Source organism: Plectrocnemia conspersa, unplaced genomic scaffold (genome assembly GCF_051122295.1).
Source record: "Plectrocnemia conspersa isolate PC_06_02 unplaced genomic scaffold, ASM5112229v1 ptg000007l, whole genome shotgun sequence".
Lineage (NCBI taxonomy): Eukaryota > Metazoa > Arthropoda > Insecta > Trichoptera > Polycentropodidae > Plectrocnemia > Plectrocnemia conspersa.
In genome coordinates, this window is record NW_028277171.1 from 1,807,568 (window position 1) to 1,835,000 (window position 27,433).

General features: G+C 29.2%; 2 protein-coding genes across 5 annotated transcripts in view; one reads left to right on the forward strand and one right to left on the reverse strand.

Annotated features, from left to right (window-relative positions):
* The window catches only part of galene (potassium two pore domain channel subfamily K member galene), a 252,063-nt gene that overhangs the window by 140,832 nt on the left and 83,798 nt on the right, over positions 1–27,433 (reverse strand). The gene's annotated exons all lie outside the window — the stretch shown is intronic.
* LOC148233622 (uncharacterized) overlaps positions 1–27,433 on the forward strand; it is a 168,660-nt gene that overhangs the window by 90,105 nt on the left and 51,122 nt on the right. The window contains exons 2-3 of one of the 3 annotated variants that reach the window (XM_088188729.1): positions 15,270–15,486; positions 25,984–26,244. In XM_088188729.1, the coding sequence (XP_088044855.1) occupies positions 15,270–15,486; positions 25,984–26,244 (478 nt within the window). The remainder of the gene's footprint in view (positions 1–15,269; positions 15,487–25,983; positions 26,245–27,433) is intronic. The other 2 variants (XM_088188730.1, XM_088188731.1) reach the window with 2 other exon arrangements.

The following is a 27,433-nucleotide window of genomic DNA, read 5'->3' on the forward strand; positions in this document are numbered from 1 at the left end:
AATCTCGTAGAAAAAATTAGGATGGGGTCCATATTGTAAAAGTAGTTTACTTTTAAATATCTCGACTAAGTTCATTAGTCAGCTTGATCTTGGATAACGTTTTAAAATATATACAAATAGTTTAATGGAATTGCTCAATGAAATATTTAAAAGTTGTAACTATTTAAAAAATTAAGATAATAACATTTTTTCTATTAAAATAAAAAATGTTTTTCATGCAAAAATCTATTTAATTCTTGCATACTTTTTATTGTTTACATATATATTTTAAAAGCCCTGCAAAGTGTAAATATTATATAGAGAAAATCAATATTTATATCATTAAAATGTTTTTTTTTTATCTTAAAAACATTTCGGAAACCAAATTATAGGCGATTAAAAAGTTCGTTAATGTCACATCAAAGGGTATTTTATTTTAATGAAAAAAGTAAAGTAAAATACAGTCAAAAGTATCTAGTACCCTAATCATAGATTTTTTACTAATAAGCTGTAATTTTTGTTTAAAATTAGCAAGGACAATTATTTGTAAAAATTAAAATCTTTTTGTTATCATTTTCTTTTAATTTCGCTATTAAATATTTAATGTAAGAAATATATAGCCATATTATTTGAACAAATAATTTTTAATTAATAACCTGATTTCTCTTTTTTTTCAATAAAATGATAATTCAATATATATAATAGGCAAATTTTATTAGGACAACAAAATTAATTACTGTAATGCTTATTACACCTGTCAGAGAAATAAAAATACTATTCCAACTTAATTTATTATTTTTATATTATGTAATATATAACTGATGGTTGATATACAATTTAATACACAATAATACAACGATAGAATTTTCGGCTTTAATTAAAAATATTGTACACAATCACATGATATAAAAAATATTTTACAAACATAATTAAGGAGAAAAAGTTCTATACAAAATGACTCAAATATAATCATATTACATGATAAGTTAAAATTAGTTGTTATCTATGAAGTGTAATTTTATTAGAGATGTTTTAAAAAGATTGTATATAAGACAAGAAAAATTTGTTATGTCATTTTCTTCTTCAAGTGTGTTTCAAACATATTGATTCAATATTTAAAAAGATCAAATTCTTCTTATTAAACTGTTTTTTTAAACAGCAGCAACCGTAGATTAGTTTATTTTTATAAATATGTACGTTCAATGTATATTTTTTATAAATTGTGAATTACTTAAAAAATAATTCAATATATTAACAAGCAGTGCCCGCAGCTCGTGTTTCTTTTTTTACTTTTTTTGTCACTTGCTTTCAATATATGTACATATGTAAATGTTTAATGATTTCGTTTGATGTTTTAAGTGTAAATTTTTCACGTCTGAATTTGTCGAATGTCTTTTGCGTATATATCTACGCTCTTATCCCGGTATTTTTGTTGTAGCACAATGTACTTATTTATATTTCGTCACAAAGGAAAAGTAATGGCAAATATTCTTAGAAAATAAGTTTGTCAAATAAGACAAACGCTCATTCCGGTGACCTTTGCGTCTTCCGATGAAAAAATCATTCCTAGCTCCGAGTCTGTGGGATGAGATGGGGGATACCAAAGTTTACCTGCAAACTTGGCCGCTAATTACAAAGTTGGCAATATTTCTCACTGATTGTCTCGGCGTGGGCAAATAGCAAGTTTTGCGGATCATCGCGTCGCAAAGGGATCTTAGGCGAATTGACAAAGGTTAACCGAACCGCACCCAATTCTACATAGTACCTAGGTACAGTAGACGGAGATAATTTGCACGCGCCTAATACAATTACACTCGAGTCGATCTCGATGCACCGCACGTGACCTACTCTGTCGAATGTCAATTCCTTCTTATTTGCTGTGTTCGCTATACGTTATCAGATAACGAACCTCGGACTGCCCACCTCCGACCCGAGTTCCGCTCGATTTGCATGCTCAAATACACATTTACCAGTTTCCTCCGAAGCGCGTTTGAACTAAACCAATAATAAGATAAACTATTTGAAAGCCATCGGAGCGGTGGCCATTATTGCGGAAGCCCAAGTGTCCGTTTGAAGGATCAATCAAGTGCCCGGAATTAACTCAGTATCGCTTTACACGTATCTACATACGGTGCAAAGGTAAATAAAAACTAAGGTGGGTTTGATGGAAATTTACACTCGATCTAACTAAATTGCTATCCGAGAGACGTTAGTATATATATTATTTTTATTAATAATAATTTTAATTTAAATAGTTAAACTTAGTGCCTACAAAAATATTTATTGGAACATAGAACTTTATCGGTTAAAATGCCTTGTGACTTCAAATTCTTATGATATTTGAGTATTCCTATTTAAATAGAGAAAATTTCAATGTATAAGTACAGAAAAATATAAATATTTCACTCAGCTAAGAAAAATAAACTAGTGAATAATGACTAATTATAAAGGCTGTCTAAATATACGTTTTATTTATTATTTAAAAAAAATGTTAAACTAACTTTTACAAGATCAAAACTTTTTTCTTATTGCATCCACTGCGGTCCAATTAATTTAATCAAAAAAAGTAACCTTCTTACTTATTATTTATAAAGCATTTATTTATGGTATACCTGTACCTGTTTCAGATATTGGGACTATTACCTAAAAAAACACCCAAGAATGCACTGACAAAAGAATGAATGTTTTGCTCTATCCCTGTAAATAGTATTTATTTAATTGTTGAATTTCGAAATTCACACAAAACCAGTAATTCTCAACATAATTTTAATCGCACGGAATTTATTGTTATTTTTTTACTACTTTTCTATATAAAACACTAAATATATTTATGTATGTACATTACAATTACTTACATATTTATATATTTCATGTCTGATATATTTATCCAATGTGTAATATTTCCGAAGCACTCTTTTATATAAAGATGTGATTTTAAATTACACTTTTATACATCTCCTTCATTTTTCTTTCCACAGTTTTTTTACATAATATAGAAATTTACTATATAGAAATAGTACCTATTTATTAAAACACTCCAAGTCCACATATTGACAATTTTTTTTCTTCCATGCAAATACTTTAATAATATGGTTCATTTATTTATATTTTACAACTCCTTCCTTACATATTTATTTATTGATTGTGTTAACTAAATTGTATTAGTTAAATATAATTCTTAATAAAGTAAATTAACTATTATACAGAGTAATCTAATACGAATTTACAATATAAGCAGCATAGCAAATCAGTCAGCTGTCAATAATCACGCATGTTCAAAGTGTCAAATGCAGGAGTGGGCAAAAGTTAGTTTTTGCATTTTTGCATTTGCATTTTGCATTTTTCTATTAAATTTTAAGGGAGCGTCCCTGTTTATAATTCACGTTGTTAGGATCAAAAAAATCGTGTCGTCGCAGTCGCAGTGGAAACTGTTCATAATTAAACTTTTAATAACGTTATTACGAGTTACAATGAATATTAATCGAATGAACAAATTTAAGAGCGCAAAAAACAATTCTGCTTATTGAAAAGTTTCATTATCGTTTCGAAACGCTCGTTTAGCTAGTGTTTGTATCCAGAATTTTTATAATAATATTACGACTTACAATATCCAGGTATTTTAAAATATTTTTTTCGTGAAATAAGTTTTAGAGATCAATAAGACGCATATTTTTTGTTGTTCATAAAAAAATATTTCTTGTGTGTGTTGCGATATACCATTGGCGTTCCATATACTACGTTTTATATAACAATATTACGATTTACCTATGTCCTATTTTAAAACCTAGGTGCCCCATTATTAAGGCAAGGCACATAGGCTTCATATTATAAAGGGAGTCGCCATTTTCATTTAAAAAATATAAAAATATTAACATGGTTAAACAACTGAGCAAAAATTATTTCGAAATTTAGTTTTTAAAGAATTAAAAATATTTGGAACTGCGGCAGTGATCGTGTCTTAAAAACAAATATTTGTAAAAAATATAAGAAAGCAATTTTTAAATTTTTATTTTGCTTTTATTTTAAATAAAAAATATTTTTTCTCTCGTTATTTTTTTTACCAAAGATAGGATTTTTTAATTTTTTGGAATAGCGACTATTTTGACACAAAATGGTGGATATAGCTAGTTAACATATATATCTGAGATGATTACAATGTCTATTTTTTGCTAAAAATTTCCTAAATTTAATGTAAATTTCATATATAAACCTATTATTTAATGGCAAAATGTGTTTTTATAAGGAATTAAGTTAGGTTGAGTTAGGTTATGTTAGGGTACGAAAAATCGTACCCTAACATAGCCTAACTTAAACGATTTTTGTTTGAGAAAATATAAATTTATGTACACGTGCTTTCAATTTTATACCTTTAGGTTCACATAGGGGGGGTCACCAGGGTGGTGCAACGCGTGCAAGGTACTTAGGCTGCATATTATAAGGGAGTCCAATTTTAAAAAAAAAAATTTTTCGACTTTTTATAAAAATTATTATTTTGAATTGTGTTCTTAGCGTTAACTAGATATTTTACATAATTAAAATTATCCATAGTATAAAAATATGCAAATAAAAAATAACCTTACTGAATTATTTATAAGAACAATTTAAAAAAACAGTTAAAAATAATAATTTTTAAAAAAAGTTCAAGATTTTTTTTTAAATTGGATTCTTTTATAATATGCAGCCTGGATACCTTGAACCTGTTGCACCACCCTTGTGATATATGTACGTGCTCTCTATTTTATACCTTTAGGTACACGCCTCTATATGTACCTAAAGGTATAAAATAGAGAGCACATACATAAATTTATATTTTCCCTAAAACAAAAATCTTTTGAGTTAGGCTAGGTTGGGGTATAAATCGTAGCCTAACCTAACTCAGCCTAACATTTGTTTTTAAGACACGATCACAACCGCAGTTTTAAAAATTTTAAATTTTTAAAATAATAAATCTCGAATTTATTTTTGCTCAGTTTGTTAAACATGTTGGTTTTTAAATTTTATAAATGAAAATGACGACCTCTCTTATATTGTGGAGCCTGGGTATCTTGCCTTAATAATGTGACACCCCTTAAAATATTGTGTTACTCTTTACAAGTTGTTAGTATGACCGAAATATTTTAGCAGGTAGTTTTATCCATAATTTGAAAACTAAACAAAAGAATATATTATTTTTTAATATAAAGACTTTTTATTAAATAAAAGTATTTTAATATTTTTAAAGAATATTTTTAAATTAAATGTAGAATCATAGTTTTTTCTCAAAAATTATAAATATCGCAGAAATTTGAATAAAACATTTCTAAGTAAAGCGTCAGGGATAAGATAATTTGCCTCATTACCTCTGTTTAATTTATTTATAACAGTTATTTTAAAATTTAGAACACAGAATAAAATCAATAATTATAGGGTTGTTATTTGTTTTGCTTTGTTACTATAACTAGTTATATTATTTAAATAGAATACATTGCGATGCACCTCATGAGAACTCCTTATACGAAATGCTAAAAATAACTTTAAATGGAAACGGAATTAGAAACCAGCTCAGAAAGTTGTAATGAAATCGGGAACTTTCACAAAAATAAAAGATCTTTCTAGATACACCCATTATTTTATATTTAATAACTAGAAGCAACTATGAACAGTTTTGAGCATTTATATATTTCGTCTGCTTAGTCAGGGTCTTATTTTACAATACAACATCAATCATAATAGCAGAGAGAGCATTAATATAACAAAATAGTATAAATATCTTTAAGCTATTGCTAAAAAATTTTAGTCATATTTGTTTCATAGAAATGCATTGTACAAAACAAAAAGGATTTTTATCAATATTTAAAATATAATGGCTTTAGAAGGCAGACTCTGTGATGTAACATATGTACGTCTTTAAACTTTCGTATTATATAAAAAAAAAGTATGTTTTGGTTGCATAATTTATTATGGTTTCTTGTATATTGAAATTTAATGATACAATTTATAATTTACATACACAATAAAAATTGCTCATTTTCTATAAAAAAAAACTCAACACAAGTATAATTTAAATATAATCCTGAAATAAAATCTTCGTTGTATTTTTAAGTACAAAATTATAAATATGGTAATAAAAATAAAAATATACAATTTCATTAATGGTATTTTAAGACGCTAATCTTGTGGCAAATAGGGGTAGTTATCCACTCACTTTTCGAGTTATCTCCTCGGAATTGAAGTTTAAATTACTTCTAATTTTAGAAATGCGACTCGAGTCGTCTCGCGGATACATATTTTCCTTTTAGGCAGATTTTTTCTATGAATATAAAAGCCACCTTTCTGAGAACGCGCGATTCGGGGAAACGCGAAAACCTAATCGATTCGTCTGGAAAATTTATCACCCCTAGGAAACGTACGGACATCAGTCAAACGCGGCGTGTGGGAAACTTTTCCACTTCCGGTTCCGGCCGATAAATCCGAGGCGAAATTATTGCTCTAATTGAATTTATAACTCGTCGGCGACGGCCCTTTTTTTGCCTAATTTCGCTCGATGGATTTTTCGAGCCGTCTCCTCGTTTAATTATCGCGAGAATCCCTTTAGTTAAAAACGCGCCTCGTCATGAAAAAAATATTAAATAAATACAAAAACATATTTTAAGTGAGTTAAGACGACAGGCGGAGATTTGGTCGCTTATTATTTTCTGTTACAGATTATATATTATGGTGTTTAACTCTAGTTTATCCGGTGAATTAGTTACTCAAATGCACGCATAATGACTTAAGTAAGACAATAAAATAGTTAAAACCAGAAAAAATGTATACCAAAATAATTATTGAGAAAAATCGTAGATATGGACCTTTCAATACATTCTTCTGATGTATGCAGATGACATAAACAAAGGATTGCTAGATGAATTAGAAATAAAACAGACATTCGAATAAAATTTTAATATATGTCGACCAATGGGAAAAGTTTTGATCTCTAAAAAGTGAAAGACCAACAACAAACAAAGTAACAAAATAAATTATTAAATTCAATGGTACTACCAAAATTTTATTTTATCATTCAAAAACACTGAATGTTTTTCAATATAATGTAATACGAAAAGCTGATTAGTTGTAATTCACGGCTGTTAAATGCGTTTGGTGTTTAATTTCAACGACATTTTATTATTTCATTTTGCTAATATAGCAAATTGTTTATACACTAAATAAATATAATAAAAACATACATATATACATCTTAAGGTGTTTATAAATTGGTAGTGCTAGAGTTGGTATCTACTACCTGTAAGACCTGGGTTTAAATCCTTTATGAACCCCTGTATTTTTCATTTTCTACTGGGTCAAGAAATGGCAATTAGTGTATTTTAAATGCTTTTAATTTTCCTAGATTTTCCTAATCTCACGGATAAATATCGTAATGATTATTAAAAGTTCACCAAAGTCGTATTTATTATATATTTAATTTGTTTATTAATAAAACAGCTTATAGAATGTTTAAAATAAATAAAAAGTTAGAGCACGCGATTCTGTCTTAGATCACATTCAGTATTTACTTCCCAGAATTATAATAACACTCCACAGAAAATTCGGCTTTCTATATTCAAAACACGAGGTTCAAATATTACATTGTCTTTAAGTTCTCACTAATCGGGCATTAAGATTAAAATTTGGATTTTAACTTTTTTTTAAAGGTAACTAAATTTTTCAAAATGCTGTTTCTGTTGTTCTGTCAGTAAATAATTGTGATTTTGCGTTCTCTGTAGATTATTGCAATAAGTCTGTTCCACTTAATTTTACTAGTATAAAGCACTAATTTATACTAAAAATATAATTTATATTAACCTCAGAACACGTACCTCTGCTTTTTGTCTTAAAGTGCGTCAAAAATAAAACACATTATATACAAATCAGGCGTCTATAAAAATAGAGACGTAATTAGCAATAAAACTGACCGCTAACGATTGCTTTCATCCGAGATTAGTAGTTATTTTAAACTCATATTTTATTATTTTCTTGTTAATTTATGAAAGATGCTTTAATAAATTTTATCTTACTAGATAAAACAATCTAAAGATTTATACGACGTATTTTTGTAATGTGCTCTATTTAGCAATACAAATTTTATCAAAATCTTCACAAAAAATTTGCTAGATGTTTTATAAATCATTAAATATTTGTCATTCGATTGAAAAAAAACATGTAGGTGTTCTTAAGCACATGCGCAAGTCACAGTTTAGCGATCACCATAACAACCACTTGAACAACGAAATGATTATTTTTCTTTATTACATCATTGTTAACGCATTACGAAAGCTTGAATCACACATACGCATCGAAAGAAAATTTTGTAACAAAAAACAACTATTTTAATGATGAAATGCACGTCATGAACAATACGTTCAACTTCCTGATTACATAAACAATACGTTTGACCCTGCGTATATAACCATTATTTTTCGAGCTCCTTAGTTATGGATCGCCGAAGTAGTCACCTGTTCCTTATAGTCGAGCATATGTTTTTACCCACCGGCTCTTTAGCAATTACTAGCTTCAACATTTCGTAATATTTGCATAGTTGGCTATGCGCCAACGAAGTGCTTCAATCTGAGTAAGCTGGACTTTGTTTTATATTAGGACGTGAATACATTTTAGAGGTGTGCTCAAGAAGCAATGTGTTTGTCTGTAACAATCGTCGTTACTGTAATAGGCATACTCAAACAGACACATAAAAAACATTACGACATCAGCCAACAAAAACAACTTGACACACCAACAAAGACCCTCTAATTTCCAAGAGTCGCATTTGTGATTTGACACTATTTCGATACTGCTATCACCATACTCAGCATATATTAGGCTACAAAGTCACAGTTTTTTAACTTCAAAACCCGAAAAAGCGATTTTTATAACGTGATTGCCAAAAAATATTTTACTTATTATTTTATCTCTGATTTTTATCATCAAAGACTTGATAATCGTTTTTGAGTTATTAGGTTATATTTTTTTGATGTGATGCTGCCACTAATAAGCAGAAGGTGTGGTTACAGTAATGTGGTTACATATTTTTTAACCACCCTATGCCTACGGATGAACGTAATACGCGCACCACTAATCCCTATCCAGAATGCGGCGGCTAAAAAAAGCGATTATTAAAATACTCAAGACGTATTTTTTCCGCTGCTAGTCAAAACGAGCTATATACTTATTGTTCTCAAACCAATTTTGAAATTTTATATTTTTTTTTTATTATGTTTTTGTTGGGTTTGAGATGCTCTTTAATTAAATGTATATAGTTGACACTAAATGTGTAATATATTTATTTCAGCATTGCATCTGACTTTGGATGCTATTACCATAACACATTACATCTAGTGTAGTGAAGCAATCAGGATCATACAGTCGTCTTATTCACGGAGCATCCTGACTCATTTTGCTGTTTCATAACATTCGCCCATCTAGGATACGGCACAACACCTTAAGTTTTTACATAGAGAAAACCTAAAAAATTTTGCTTGTTAGATGTAGAGTTTTACTGATCACGATACATCGGGAAGTGCTACTACTAAAACTGGTAATAAAAGCATATAGGTGGAAGACCTTTCTTTAAAAATTATTTCCATGACACACAAAAATTGTTTTGAATGTATTGTATATATTTTTAAATTAATATTAAAAAACATTAGGAACAAGAAACATCTTTGACAAATTTCAATACAATCGTTTACATTTTGTAGCAGCCTCCGGATTATCGACTTGTCTCGAGACACACAGATCTGTATGTAGACGTAATTTAATATACGAATTTTTCCTTCAAGTCAAAGTATTATTTTTCGCGCAATTTCCCCGTGAAAATTCCTTTTTAATCTCTCGGCAGAATAAAACATTGCGTATATATGTATATTCCCGTTTCGTATTTGCATTTTTTCAGCGAGTGTCTTTGATCCTGTTTCTTTTGATGTAGCAATATTTTGCGTTCGTATAAAAGCGTAAACGCTGATAAGTTTAATTCGCATATAACAATATTTTCAGGGGTTAATTTGGCGTCGGTCGGCTGTAACTGCGATCTGTCCGGTCACAAGGCAAATTGTGTAGCGTCACTCATAATTTGTCTGCGGGGCCATTAGCGAACGAAAGTTGGACGGTGCGCGCAAAATGGCACCGGGGGCGAAAGATTCGCGCTGCTAAATAATTACCTACGGCAAAGTCGTTAATCACCCGTTAATAATTATAAAGGAGTTGTGACCTTGCATATTATCGCACGGCGTCGTAGTCGGAGCCGTGCAAGAACGCCTCGCACATGACTTATGGCCGAGCTTATGCCCGTTCTTACAAAATACATAGTCGTTATGCGGGGTAATCATAATTAACTCACCCTCGTCGCCGCTCGTATTTAATTTACCCCAAATTGGGGTAAGTTAACGGCGCCGGCCACAAAGCGGCCCGTTTTTCAACGGCCGATTCCAAATTTAAGACGCGAGAACAAAAGTGAACGGCGCTAAACTGAGGTCGCGCCTTAACGCAAGGGCGAACGCGATCGTTTTGTAGCACCTTGTGTTCACACTTTATGATCGTTTAACAAAAACATATATGATGGCAGTGTCAGGAAGTGGAATTAAGTTGATAGCCCGAGTCTCCGCTGGTTTATTTCGTGTTTCGAACATTAATAAAAGCTATACCAATCTTCCTGGCATTCAGGTACTTCTAAAAATACTTTTTTTTTGCGTTATCTAAGAGTACCAATAAAATCAATAACACGACTGTGTTCAAAAACATATTTTATTTATTCATTCATTACATTGTCAAAAAAAATATTTTCAAAAATATTTTGAACAAATATCGTCCTTCATTAACCGCTACTAGCTGCCTCCTAAGTTTTTATACCATAAGCCAGAGCACCTCTAACCATTTTATTTCATTAAAATTTAATCCTATATTACCCATTATTTTTTGTCAGTTATGATTATCTAAAAAAAACCCTATTGAGAAAAGAATGCGTAAAAAAATATGAATCTGTTTGTTCAAAATGCAATATTTTTTTCTAAAACTTATTATATATATATATGCGATTAAGATGTTAATAATTTATATATTTTTATTATTATTATTGCACATTTAATATTGATTTTAGACTATCTCAATAATATTTATTTTCTAAATATTTATCACTTATGTTTAAGTGAATATTGGAGAATAAAAAATACGTAAATACTGCATATTATTATTCTACTTTGATATCCTACGCCGATAAAACTACTTATGTTAATCCCCTACAATAAGCATAATTTTATTGCACGCTTCTGCTTTCAATTAATATGGCTATCGTCATGTTCGTATTTCTAAGCTATGGAGATCTCGTTTTTAACAAAAAAAATATAAAAACATCTGATGCTACTGGTATTTTACCTCATTTTGTAATACCGGTAGTATTGAAAATTTATCTTTCCCTAATATTGGTATCACATGAGAGTGCACTCTTATATCTGCTGATCTTTTATTTCTCTTGATCGTTCGAGAGATTTAAAAGATCATCAAAGAGAAACCAATATCCAGATGCTTTATTATCATGATCATTAACCGTGATGTTTAAACGATAACATTTTACGCAGAACTATTGGTATTATCTCCTAAATATTATTTATTTAAAATATAATTATTACAATAAATCATTAATTACATTTACGATGCTGTATAAATAATAATACCGCATTAATTATTTTACATACATTTTGCTCAATCAGCTGTGATTGAATTAATACAGACAAATTGATGAAACATTTGAAGTACATAATTTTATCGAATTTATTGTATATATTTACAATAGCTAATAATTTTTGGAACGAATTATATATATAATACATAAATCACTGTTAGTTTTTTGCAGATTTCTATATAAATTAAATAATTATAAATATATTAAACGTGATCGAATTATTGCACTATTAAAATATTTTTGCGTCTTTAAATAACTAATACAAAAATAAAACACAAACTTTAATAAAATTGCGACACACACCTGTGTTTGAGATAAGCGTTAAATAATAAAAAATGGTGGGCCATTTTGTTTTATTCAACAAAGGAATTCTGCGAATTTCAGTCATAATAGCTACTGCAAACAAACTTTTTATTTATAAATGTATGAAGACGTAAAAGCATTTTTTTTAAGAAGGAGCGTCTAATTGTCTCGTATTCTAAATAATTACAATAATCAATAAAAAACAGGCAAATAATTCGAATAATCAAATTAAACAATATTTTATTGAGAACCCTAGTCTTGACCTTATGAATATTTTTATACTGCGGTAATAAATTATTATTGGCTTTTAAAATTTTGTGGTTATTATGCACAATAATAAAAGTTTTAAGCTAAACTTTTTAACTCTTTTTATGGGGTTATCTCAAAAATCGTGTTTATTTGAATAAATCGCCCACAATAACATAACTTAAGGCGATTATTTCTCAAGAGATTTCGCAAAAGTTAAATATAAAAAAAAATTATAAACAAGACAGAAACTAACTATAAAAACACAGTAGTGAATTATTTTTTAAGTATTTGTGTATTTCAACAACGCAAATAATCATTTTTTCTTTATTGAACCGCTTTATTATCTACAGACTAATTATATCTTTTTTTATTTTGCGAAATTTATCTTCTTATCTTTATCTTATTTATAACACCATTACCATATTTACAAAACCGACAAATAAAATAATTTATAATTGCCGAAATTTCTGTTATTACTCATATTTCAGTGTTAATATTGTGCAGTTGTTGACTTTCTCAATGGCTAGTATTATTTTTTTATGTATTTTGAACCGATAAAAATAAATTTTAAATTGATTATATTCATTTAAGATATTTTTCGGTTGTAAATATTAATAAAATTATACTACGTGCTGTTTAGTTTAAATATTATTTTTATATTTTTTGGGAAATACATAGAATTAGTTATGTATGAACCCGTATTTATTATATAATTTTTTTTAAACTGTAAATTTCGATACAAATATTACAAAAAAAAACTCTAGTTACAAATAATTTTGATTTATTATCAGGATTCAATGATTCGATGATAAAATAAAATATTATCTCAAATCTTATGATATAAGAAGCACAATACGTCCCCGTTACAAAGAAGCGTAGGACAAAAGAGCGCGCGCATAAATGTGCAGCAACCAAATAGCGCAAAACAAAACAGCGCAACGACGAAACAGCGCAATGCATAAAATTGTTTTTTTATTTTTGAATTTAAATTTTTGTTTTTTTTTGCCTTTTTACCTATTTCTTTATGAAAATATTTATCGACTCATACCACTTGTGTATTATGCGGCATCCTGTCAAATAGGCAAAAAAAAAAATTAAATTCAAAAATTTGTACCCTAGTGGTTTTTTTATTTTATTTTTAAAATCGGGATCCAATAGATCATCACAGATTGTGTTCTCCTAGATTTTTTAAATCTTACAGATAATTATCGCGATGAATAATTTAAATAAATATATTGTAAAATATGATTCTAATTCACAAATTTTGATTTCAGTTTGGTGTCTTACTACATACTTAGTAGTTTTTGATTGTATTAACCACGTTGTAACGATTTTTGAATCTCACAAATGAATATCGTGACATACATATTAAGCATTAAGAACTATAATAATGATCTACTTTAGCCCATTGATAATATATTATATGTATTATATAAAATACAACAGGCACTGGCGAAAATTAAAATTATATTAACAAACATGTGGATCGATAATAACGTACGTTATCGAATATTGTACGTATGTAGATGTGTCATTTTACTTACTTTGTAAAAATCCAATATATGCTAAATTCTTTTTAAGAGTCATAAATCACATTTTTTTCATTTCGGAACACTTTTACATAACTTTATATCAGTTTATACATACGTAAATATCTGAATCTATCAGTGGCAGTCGTACAAAACTCGCATGCGAATAAAATTTGCGACTTAGCCTAGTTTTTCTGTGAACCCTTGAATTACTAACAAAATATTATTTCAATTTTGTATTACAGCAATTTGACATATTTTTTATATTGTTAACCGACTTTCTCGATCTGGTTTAGGAAAGCTCGAAATTCGTTTTTTTTATTTTTTACCAAAAAGTAATGCGGTAAAGAAAACCTCGATTTGTCATGTCCCCGATTGCTTATACTTGAACTCGTACTTTGATAGCTGATCCATATGTAACATTGAACAAAAAACAGTACCAAATATTTATTCAGACACGTGTTTTTAGCCACTTAAAAATAAACGATAGAAATTCGTGCTTAGGATTGACTGTATTTTGCGAGATCCAGAAAGTTTTGCTATGAGACATTTCTATAGTATGTATTATTATCACGATTAAACACATAAACTAACCCTATAATCAAAACTTGAACGCCCGTAACAAAAACATAACCGGTGAACTTCATTAATGTTTTCATTAGTCTCGTGCGATATATAATACAAACGCAACGGTTATATCAGGGTTAAAATTTTCTATAGATGCATTTTCAGCTCGAATCGCTTTTTCATATTCGATGAACATTTTCTATCGTGTTTTTGTTGCAACTGTTGCATTGTGTCCCTATTGATATTCGCGCAGTGCGCTGGAATAAACACGTATGTCGAGATTGAACTTTCAGCTAACAGATTTAAAACGGTAGTCGACATTTTTCTGTTTACTCTTTTCTCTCCCGCCTTAGACCTGAAATATCCATACGAAAACATCAATAACATCGATAGTGAGCCCATCAAATTACTGTCAATATGTAACTTATACGGTTAAATGTTAACGTTGTTGACATTGTGCCAATTTCGCATGCGAGCCCGAGCCTAATATATAAAAAAAACGTACACGTGTATATAATATTATTTGTCGATATCGCGCATCGCAAAACGTAAACATTGTCGATGTTAATTTGCAGGAACAAAATCAAACAGCGCTTCAAGAAATACAATTTTGTGGAGTGCAGAATAAATATAAATAAAAAATATTGACTCTTCGAGATCGGTAATTATGTAAAAATAGCGTCGTCTACCGTTTCAGGATTGTCCCTATTCATGATTCCTGAAGGGTCATATCCGGGACACCTAATGTTCCCTAATTTGAAAATAAGCTACTTATATTGAACCTTTAACCTATCGTCACATTATAAGTATAGTGAACAATGTAACAAAAATCTATACTGCTTACCTATCATAAGATTGCGTTTTATTATTTATAATAATAAATTTGTACACACAGAATTTTTTTTTTTAAATGTATTAAATATACTAATGTTATTTTTTTCGATGCTTTACAGGCAATTGGTTGATTCTGCTGGCGTGTCTGTTCGGGGCGAACGGTGCCGATAAAAAATGGATTTGGAACGACAACCGGAGGTCCACAGATTCGGACCCTAATGGAAATAGTGGCACAGGTCAGAACGCTGCAGCTTCAGCCGGACAAATTACGCTCAAGTTGGACAACCGACCCGAAAACGACAAATACAGCCAGAGACCTGCCGGAGACACACCCAGGTGAAATAATAGGAATATTACATTTAAAAAAAACTGTAATTAATCAATGTTACAGTTTTGATTAACTCCCAATCAAACAAATCCGATTACGAGATGAACCCGATCAAAAACGCGAACGCGGATTTAGAGCGATAGTTAATTTAACGACTATTGATTTTTAATTTAAACGTTATCTACAAAACTCCGTGTATTTAGATACCTATGTACATATAAGAGTATGTCCTTAATGTATTATAAATGTCTCCAAATCCTTTCTCTCTAGAGATTACCTCGTAATGACCCTTCAAATTGAGTGACGTTCAGAAAATATTTTATTTTATTAACGTAGATCTTCTTTTCTCGGCGGATATTTTTTCACCGTTTTTTTTTATTTTAATATCTTCATCAATCTCAGCGCTTAATACATTGTGTATAAAATATAATTTAATTAATTAATTATACGTATTAGTGCAGACATCTAATAAATAAATTTAATTTTGTGGAGATTAATTTGAAATATTTCAAACGGTTGAAGGTTGGTATTTATTCGTTAAAATATTTTGTTAAGGTATTTATAAGTTATTTTAGATATCGATTCAAAACGGCGCTACGTTGAATAAATGTATTATATGGTTGTATATGAAAATATGTATATATGTTTAATATGTTATTAATAGTCTCACTTTAATATTGTACATTGTAAAAATCACTGATTGGAAACATTTTACATCTAATTTTAATCAACGTTAATTTAACTGTTTAATTTGTTAACTTGTAATATTAGTATTATTTTAAGTGATTTTGTAAAACGCCTACAATATATTTATTATTATATTTTTTAACAAAGCTTCATGACTTAACAGATTTCCACAATGCGTCATAACGGTCATTATTCAAAAATAATTTTACAATTAAACATTAAAAAACAATGATTATGTTGCACACTTAAAACAGATCCCACATATTTTTTAGCACTTCTTTTCCATGAGCGTTCTCAAGCGCTGGTTTCCTGGCCGCAGTGATTACAAATAAGGACGCGATCGCGACTCTTTAAAGCTCGCTGAGCATTGACTGGTTTTTGACACCGCTCCTTAGCAAATTTTAGAAGTGACGTTACTCACAACTAAGTATCGCAAACATCAGAGCTACTCTATCTTCTGGTCATTCTAAAATATTTTTTTTAATACATCATAATCTTAGTATTCAGTATATTTGTATCTAAAATATTTGCATTTTAAAATTGTACTTTTAGACCATCTATTCTATTTTTAACCTCCTTAAAATTTAATTTATATTTTTCGTTAATTACATTTAAAATATGTTTTTTCGTAAAAAACAATATTAAAATGTTAATATTATAATAAAAAATTATATTTTATAAAAAAAATTTTACTCTTTTTTAATATTTTTTTTTTTTCATTGACATCTTTTTTTGCTATTTTTATTTATTTAGTGGCATGAAAATTTTTTTTTTGTATATTTAAATAATAAATCAAAATGGCTTCAAAAACAAGCAATTAATTATTGTACATTTCAATATGCACTGGATATGAAAAGGTTAATTTATTAATTAAACTTTGCATATATTAAAAAGCACTGTTCCATTCCTTTGTGATTTACGATATTTTCTTAATTCATGAAGATGTGAAAAAATCACCTAAATTCACAAAATAGTGATAAATCGTGTATCGTGAACATTTTTCGGAACCGTCTGAGTCTTTTTAAAAAAAATTTAAAATATGAATCCGCAAACACGGTTTTCGTTTGCGTCATTCCATGGTAACCAACCTCTCGTGCCTCTCAAAATCAGTAAAAATCCAGGTCGATGTAGTCTATACCGACATTTTAATGAAAAAGCTAAGCAACATCTGTTTTTCGAACGGTCTTGTTTGGTTTTTTAAAGTTATTTAAATCGCTACTGTTAGTAAAAAAAACTATGGTAATCTTCGCTTCGAGGATTGTTAAACTTATTTGGAATACCACATATATTCAATCCTTTGCTATTTTTTCTTTTCCTCAACAACATATAGTGTTTCAGATTATTTGTTCAAATTCAGATTTGCTCTCTTTACAAAAAGATCAGGATTCAATGTGTCACTTTTTCGTAATTGTCTGCCAATAATCCAATAACTTATAATGAATTATGCCCTTCATATCCCACGTGTTATTTTATTGTGTTGTAATCCTGTTCTCGGGGTTGAAATTGTGGGTTATTTGGAATCAAACCACTGCCTTTTACATCGCGTGTTAAAGCAAAGGATCCACTTCTCATATTTAGTAATGCCTGAACTACACTCTCTAGAAGTTGGCCAAGGTTGGCCAAGGACGGAGAATATAGTGGGTTACTTCGGTCGAGTTCGGTTCTGCCCGCTCTAAAATCTCTCGGAAGTTGTCCGAGGTTACCGAGAACGGGAGGTAAAGTGGGGATAATTCAGTCGACTTGGCCAGCTTCGAGCGCTTTGAACATTGTCAGCAAAGGAACTGAAGTCGGAGCTGCTCTTTCGAGCGCGAGCGGTGAGATACTTACCCTTTCGCTCTCTCGCGTGTTAAGTGACGAGAGTAAGAGAGATAATGATATGGTGTTTCGCAAACTGAGATAGAACGAGTAGCTCGCTTCAATTTCAATATACGCGTAGGCGTCCTATGGTTAACACGCATGTCGAGCACTGCATCGTGGTCATGTGGTCAAGTTATAATACCACATGCTTATCGGGGACTTTAGCAGACTCTAACTGACATATTTGAATATTCTAGGGCACCAATTATATTTTTTTTATACAAAATTAAATAATTAGCGGTACTTGATTTTGTTAAGAAAAATCGTTTCAAATATCCCCATGTATTTTCCTAGATCGGTTTATATAAATGTCACAACATAACGAATTCTTATTTAGAATCGATAGCGACAAATTCTAGGTTAGTCACAGATGTGGTGCTTGTATTCTGAAGTATCATTTATATGCCTTATGGCATTTTGCAAAAGCCGACAAAGATTTTGCGTAAATTGAATACTTACGATTCACTGATATTGTATTGGTGAGTGCCCACACAAACTTTTATAATTATCAGTAGCGTAATTTTAATAATATGACAATTTAAAAATTGCGATTATTTGGCACATTTTTCGATCGCGCGCAAATATGCCGGCTGTACGTAACAGAAGCCGTCGTGCAGACGTCATTCACCCCCGTCGTCCAGACGGTATAACAATTTGACTTAAAAAAATCAAACTGTTTTAGATTTATTAATTATTGGCATATTTTCCGCAGACAATTTTCGAGATACCCATATTCTGCAAATTCACACCTTTTCTATTTCTTTAAATATATGTGAGGCAACATCTTGAGCTTTTATGCTAGCTTATTTATCGTTAATCTCGAACTTGCTTTAATGGCAGTCCTAATATCATCACTAACAACCCCCAAGGACTACTCGCCCTTACGTAGATATTTATTGAATGAAATTTTCGAAACCACATTTGCCCCTTTTTTATTCAATGGCATCCCTTACAGATTTTTTTAACCGCTTTTATCGCATTATGACCGAGTTGAAATCCATAAAGCATTTTATAGCTTAACTGAGATTATTTTATCTTTACTGCCATTGTTGGTTTAGGGTTTAAAATATCGAAACAAAAAAAAACCGCATCATTGATACAAAAACTGTTATCAAACATCAGCTATACATTTTTTGAATAATCGTAATTAATTGAGGATACCTGGAAAGTCATAATGGTCAGATTTGTAACAAATATTGTCGGTTTGTGGGACATCTAATTTTAAATATTTTGTATTGTTTCCAATTAAGATTTTTATTAACCTTATATTGCATATGTTGATCAAAAGTATAGTATATGATATAAAATAAAACTATATAAGTTAAGGTTCGGTAACAATTTTATACAGACTAAATGAAAGATAATATTTCTACAATATTTATTTTATGGTAATAGAAATTCACTATAATAAAATATAAACTGTACTTATGATGCATATGCAACTGTATTTTGTGTATATATGAATAAATTGTATATTGTGTAATTGTATATTTGAAATAATATCGTAGTATCGCCATGAACGTTATATAGAGTAAAACGTGTTTTATTATCGAAAATATTTTTCATTGAAAGCTATTATCGTTCAATGGATTCATTGATCTTTTGTTGAGGCTTTGCAATAAATAAATAATGACGTTGTTGTATTGTTTCGTAACTTTTTGTAATTGTAAAATATCATCACTCGATTGAATTATTAATTTTATTACTAAAAGAAAAATGAATAAGTGCTCCATATCCGCTCGGTTTCAATTTAATCTCGCGCGTATATGGAAGTAAATAAAAATGTTTTTGTTTTTGTTGTAGCTTCACCCTTATATTTCTCGACTGTCAATACCACCTCTTGTTGTTTTTAAATCTGCGATAAAACACGTTCGCGTCCTTTATTGGTATACACTTTCCCGCAACGGAAATTTAACGCGTCACTTGAAAGAGATTGTGTATACGTGTGTAATGTTTGTGCGATACTACTATATTATTTGTACGCGGTGCGACAAAAAGTTCATAGACTGGCGTATCAAACGATGCCGATTGAGGAAATGCTATATAGAAATCGGTTCTGAGAATTTTCACGTATTTGTTACATTTTCATCGATAGAATTCGGTCTTGAGATATTTTCCTTTCGAGAATTTAATTGTATAACAAGTTATACTATCAACGGTGACTAATTGATGGTATCGTTATTTTTTAAATTTTCATAAATGTTTTAATAACACTGTACAATTTTTTATTAATACATAAATACCTAATTTTTATGTTATTATATGTGGATATTAGATGCTGTTTAATTATTTTCCAATTATTTTTTTCTAAAGTACATTACATCAACAAAACGTAGCAAATTAATTTAAATAAAATTACTAATTAGTTGCAGCATAATTATTGTATAATTACATTAATGATATTTGAAGTTCTTAATAATATTACAAGCTCACCACTTTCATTAAATATTCTGGAACTTTCTGAACGCAAAATTTCACCAAAGTATTGTAGTAAAGCGTAAAATTATTTAACGGTTATCATTATTTAACTTTATATTTAAAATTTTCATATATTCATAACGTATGTAATGAATATATGTACTCGCATAATTTATTTATTTGAGGTTGCCTCAGCTTTAAAGTTTCATATATATTTTAATAAGTAAAGATAAATATGTAAATGTTGAAAAACAAATATGTAAAAGGCTGTATATATTTAATAATTTATTTTTTATTTAAATTTAGTAAAAATCCTAGTTATTAATACTGTGAAAAACTACAGTTTTAATAATACAAAAAAAATAATATTATTAGAAGCGATTCTGTATATGTTATATTTTTTCTAATATAAATATAATTTCACTAACAGTTTTAGTTGAATCATATTCAAATACATTTTCACCGATAGATATAAAATATATTTCTACTAAAAAAAATACGTGCTGCTTTAAAATTTCATCTATAAAAATCAATTTGACAATTGTGAATATACATTTGCTGTTCAATTAAATAATAATAATGATAGTTGAAAAACTATAGAGAGCACATTGTTTTATTAAACGGAGAACAGCTGTATGTGTGTTGTATATTTTTCGTCAACGCAGGCATGTGAAGTAAGTGATGTCTTATTTCACACTTTAATGTCTGACGGTGATTTTTTAATTGGCAATAATATAGTCATTTTAGATGTATGTTTATTGCGATGTCGTCGCAAGAACCAATTATGTCCTCGTTAAGGAGGATGATTGTCATCCAGCGCTTGCAATTTGCATTAGGTTCAAACAGCTAAATTCTCGTTCATTTATGAATGAAAAAGTATGTAAGAATATACTGTATGAATAGAAGATTAGAAACCTGGATTTTGGCCACCTCCGTGGTTTGTGTTTTTTTGACACAATTGTATCAAACAATTGATGTCGGTTCTGCTCTCATGTTTTTTATAAAATAATTTATGGTATTTTTGAGGAATGTTCTTCCAGAAGATATCCAACGACTAACAGAATTTATCCAATATGATTCTCGAAAGAGGTAATTGCAGTTCTTAGAAAGAAGTATGTCATACATAAAATCTGGAAGATTCTAGTATCGCGCACTCTTTATGATGCTCTAGTCGGCAGCATACTAGAGACTAATATTTGGATTCCAGGCGTAACGAGTCAATGTAATGAATTGAAGCTGGAAAAAGTACAGCGTAAATTCCTTCGATATTTATACTTGAAGGAATACGGGTATTATTCGTTCTTATTTCCTAGTGCTTTTATTCTGGAAGCACTGGGATACGTTTCTTTGTTACGCAGAAATGTTTATATAATTAAATACTCAAAGGTATCATACACAATCCTTCGGAGCTTGAGCAGCTCCAAATGCGGGCTCCGGAAAGTGTTTATAGTCCTCTGTCGCGTCCACTGTTCTTCCCTGTAAAGTCTAGAACTGGAGCACTTATTAACTCTTCTCTGGCAAACGCCGTTTGACTGCTCAATACTTGACATTTTCTCGTGCACATATGGGCTTTTGGTTCAATTCGTGTGGAACAATGCACACCTGTTGAAGTGATTTGTGTCTGTTATTTTATCTTGTTTTCGTGTTTTTACTTATATGTGTATGTGCGTATATGAATTTGTATGTATGCATACGTGTATATGCATGTATCTTAAAATGGTAATATATTTTATTCTTTTGGCAATCGTCATAATTTTAATAAATAAATAAATAGTTTGCTTTATAACTCCTAATTTTAATATAGTTGATTTAGTTTGGAACGGAAAATAAATTTTAACTCACAATTAAAAAAAATTGCAACAAAGAAACCACACAAAAAAAATTAAAAATACACGCTTAATGAGATCAAGAGACTCAATCAGAACAATAATAAAAAAGTGTCTAAACGAAGAAAATCTACGTGTAAGGATAAAAAAGGGGCTATAAAATCTTAAATAGATGGAATTTAGAAAATGAAAGCAGACACAAGCAGATAATTCAAACCGGGATGAACTTAAGAATAATAAATCACCGGATACTGGCGGTATACCGGCAGATGTGTTTAGAAGGGGTGGAGATAAAATTCTGCAACTTATTCACAAAGTAATAAAAATCATCTGGCAAAAAGACACCATGCCATCAGAAGGAAATAAAGGTATTGCTTTTCCGCTCCATTAAAAAAGGACCCAATAACTATATGGGAATAATTTTGATAAATATGGCGTATAAAGTGCTATATAATATCATAAATAGCCGCCTTTAACCCTACGGATAAAATATTGGTGAAAAATACCATAAAATAATAATTCCGGAAAAGACCAAAGAATTTATCATCGACACGCATCACCTCTTCATGAATTTTAAGACTGCAAATACTCGATAAACTTGTATGCTATAAGGAAAGAACTGGATATTTTTAAAATGCTTATTTCTGTGGTGAAATGTCAAATGTAGGTCATCTAACTACTATCGCCAAATTCATTACCCGGATCTTGGATCTTTTTCCATATATTCGATTCGCACAGTTATAATTTATATTATATACGTATATTATAAACTAGAATATTTTTTTTATTATAAATTAAAACAAATAATATATAATAATATATACAAACATTCATATTTTACTACATAAATTGCTTATATATCTACATTAAATATTTTAAAATTAATTTAAATTCCAAAGTCAAATTTAATGAAAGTTATGTCATCACTGCTACTATTTTTTTTCTATGAAATAATATTTTTTTAAATATCCAGTATTTCATATTTTAAAGAATCTCAAATTTTTGTTAAAAAAATATTATTAAATTACATATTTAACAAATATTAATTACCTAATCGAATAACTATTTGTGTATAATTATTATCATTTATGTATGTATATATTGTATATGCACATATTATTTAATCTATAAAAATATTATTACATTTATACATATTCTATGAAATGTAATAATTGCTGTCGACACTGAAAATATTATAAATATGATTTTAATTAAATCCTATTAAATATTTTTTCTTAAAGAATATTTATTTAAAGGAAATTTTAAAGCTCACTTTAATCAGACGAAATTGTTGACAATCATTTTATTTAAGTATATTTATTTTATTCATTTATTTAGTTTAATATAAATGGCGATAGCAAAAATATATACAACATAAAAAATATGTATAATTATCCAAATACAAAAAATCCTGTTTTAAATAAATTTCATTTGCAAAATACAAATAAATTTAGACTGGACCCATATTGGGTTTTTAGGCAAAAATAAATAAACTATCAGTTAAATTGTATTTCTCCTAAAATAAAAATATATTTACCGGTGAAAATGTATTCGGAAATGATTTTACTAAAACGCAGTTTTCAGAAAGTTCATCGACTAGTAAATTTATCGAATGGAAAGTTCAACGATTTTACAATTTATGGGCAATGATTTATTTAAAACTATGAAACGTCAGTTAATATATTTAATTTCTTAGTTTGTCATTTTATCCGTCAAATACATATGATTTTTTTAATTTTCGTAACTATTGATCTAGTTTCAACGGAAGATAATTAATATTATTTTTTCTATAATCTTCACAATTTTTATTCTTAATAGCTAATAATACTAAAATATTATATTTCAATACTCTTAACATATTTTACAATTTAAAAATATCCATAAATACAAGTTTGAAACGTATATTTACAATCCTTATATTGAATGAATAATTTACATAAAATATAATGATATTTTCGCTAAAAATATTTGATGAAGGAATTACTCTTATTGAACTATAAAATTTGCCGAAACGAGAAAAAACCTCAACGAGAGATGTTTAAAAGACGGTACAATTTGGCTTTATGATCAAAAAATTGTAGCTCTCCAAAACTTTTAAATAAAATAATCGATATAAACTAGCAGTAATTTTATATGATCTATATAATGTTTTTTTTACTACCAATTATAAGCACAGGTGTAACACATCGTTATAATTCACGTAATCACGTATTTATCCAAACCATTTATTATTTTCAATTACCTACATATACCAATTTTGTCAATGAGAAAAATCTAAAATATAGATTAAAATTATTTTAAATTTAAATATTTTGTACAATTATTGTACATTTCATTATCTTAAAGAAAAATAAAGCTTAGATTTTTCAGAGAAATTCGATAAAAAAAATTTGCTGAAAATTAATACATATATGATTAGGAAAACCTCTCAAGTCATTATAGTCAAATTCGTAATTAAACATAAACATAGAATTTCAATCAATTTATTTTTTGCTTTTAAGATAGATATGAGATGCAAAATCTTAGTACTTGTATAAAGTAACCTTAATCTGCCAGGAACGTCATTTGGTAGGATCATTACCCCCCCCTTAAATTTGGTAAAAAAAATATATGTCATTTAATAAATAGTATGAATCTTAATAAAATTTAAATATTTAAAAAAAATCCCCCTCCCCTCTTGAAAAATAGGGGGAACAAAAATTTCCAATGGAACGCTAACGGTATATCGCAACACATACAAGAAATAAAAAAAAACTTTTTATGATTTAAATATTAAAAACATAAATTTCATATGTATTTATCGAATAAAATGACGTCTCATGATTTTTAATAAATAAATTATCGATGATCAATTGTAGAATCTGAATACTTTCTGTTCGAATTTTTATTTACAAAATTGACAAATGTACCAATCGGTGAACTTTCTTAAAAACGGAACATATAACTTATCTGTAACATTAACTCGAGAACACATAACATAATTTTAAATTAAATAAATATTTAATGTATTCCATAATCTATATTAAAATATTTTTTGATGTAAGTTTCCGAAGCAAAGTGGTTAAAAAACAAAGTTTTTTATTAATATGTTAAAAATTTAAATCTTTTAGAAAATAATTTTTAGATCATTGTGTAATTGTTTACCCGAATCTTATTATTTTATTTTATTTATAAATATATTATATATTATACAGTGTAATTGAGTTAAATATAATACGTATATGAAGCGCTTAGAATATCAACGGCCAACTCAACAATTTATTAATATTGTTTCCCAGTTAAAAAATATATTCTTACTACACTAAATTGAGCTAAACGTATAACATAATGCTGCTTTTGAGAGTGGCGTGATTCAAGCTATAAAGTTGATTATCTCCAAACATTTATTCGTCGAGTTGGCCCTTAATATTCTTAACGTCTCCTATGAAGATTAACACGATGGCCAGTTTTCCTAGGATGCAAGGGACAGCTGGTGTATTTTCTTTCTAAAGTACACTATCGAGTTTTGATAGTATCAGAGATCCGATACGAAGCGGCGGCGTAACCTTTGCGCTAACGCCAGTTTGATAAGTCCGTAAACTTTCTTGTCGCACCGCGTATTATATTATGTATATATGTATATTCTTGGTTTGTATTGTTTATCTTTAACCATAGCGCATAGTCGTGTACAGTTACTAAACGGCGGCGTTCTTTGTCGTTGGCTTGTCCTGGTTTTAGCTCCGACCAACCGTACGATTATGACGAGAACATAGAAGACACCAATCCCAACCAGGGTTATTTCAGGCCGGGAGGAGCGCGGCCGGGCTACAACCCGTCCCAGGGGGAGCGGTATCCCGCCGTCCCGGGTCGGTTTCCGGGACAGGGTGGGAGGTATCCCGGCAACTACCAGGGAGGACCTTTCCGTCCAGACCGACCCGGATACGACAGATTCGCGCCAGGAAATCCATCACAATTCTCCTACAACAACGCGCCATTCAGGTATTGTCAAACGAAATATTTAGAGACATTCCTTCTAATTAATTCTTCTTATAATTACCATATTTTGCTACCGTGAAGCGACAATGCCACAAAAAGAGGCGTTCGTTCAATGGGGTTGGGGTAAAAGGGTCGAGATAATCTTAACCCGATTGGATTTTGACCATTTACATATTAATTGCAGGAAAACACATTGTCAGATTTTTAATTTTAATTTTACAATTACATGACAATTTTGTGCGTCGTAATTTCCTTGAGCAATAAAAATCTGGTGTAAAAAAATGGTTAAATATTATATAAAAAATATTTACTCCCAAATTAACAATCAACGACAAAGATTTTCTTAAGCTGTATATATGTATTATATATTGTAGAAATTAATTACATGATCATTATTAACTTTTAAGTGTACATATTATTATCATAAAATTGTATCTGTATTTTAAAATTGAGTTTAAGTACCAATATATAATTTATAAATGCATAAAATCTTGATATGTGCCATTTGTATAGGACAACGCATGTTTATAAAAACTGTATCATTAATCATTAGTTCATTACACTTAACTAAGCAAAACATATTTTGCGGTATCTTTGGCAAATTTCCACAAGACACCGCAAAGATGTCTTCAAGCGCGCACTTTGAGATCCTTGAAAGCAAATTAACGCGTGGCTTTTAGATTGTACGTAGATCCCTTATATATTACTATTTATAAAAATATTAAATTAATTATTTCAAAGCATATCTTCTTCATAAATGAATAGTAAATTTCTAATCCTAAAAAAGTTACGTACAGCTGTTTACTTATTATTTATTAGCCTTCACTGTAACGATGTTTATCGAATACGCTAATTGTATTCAATGTTTAAAAATTACATTTAATAATAAGTCGAAGAACGAGTTTCCTCAGTAGCATAACTTCGTAGCCGCAGCACTGCAATCTTGTAGAAGCAGCGAGATGAGCAGCAATAATTAATATTCGCGCGGCTAATGTAATACATTATGCGTAACTTTTAGCTATATTATATAATTTAAGCTCAAGTTAATAAAAATAATGATACAATGTAAAGTTATTCGAATAATCTCGTTCGAAATTCACATCATATCTAATATGAACATACATACATCCAACCCATTATGAAATGTCGAAACAAAATATCGTCCTCGACATGTATTATGGAAACAACATCT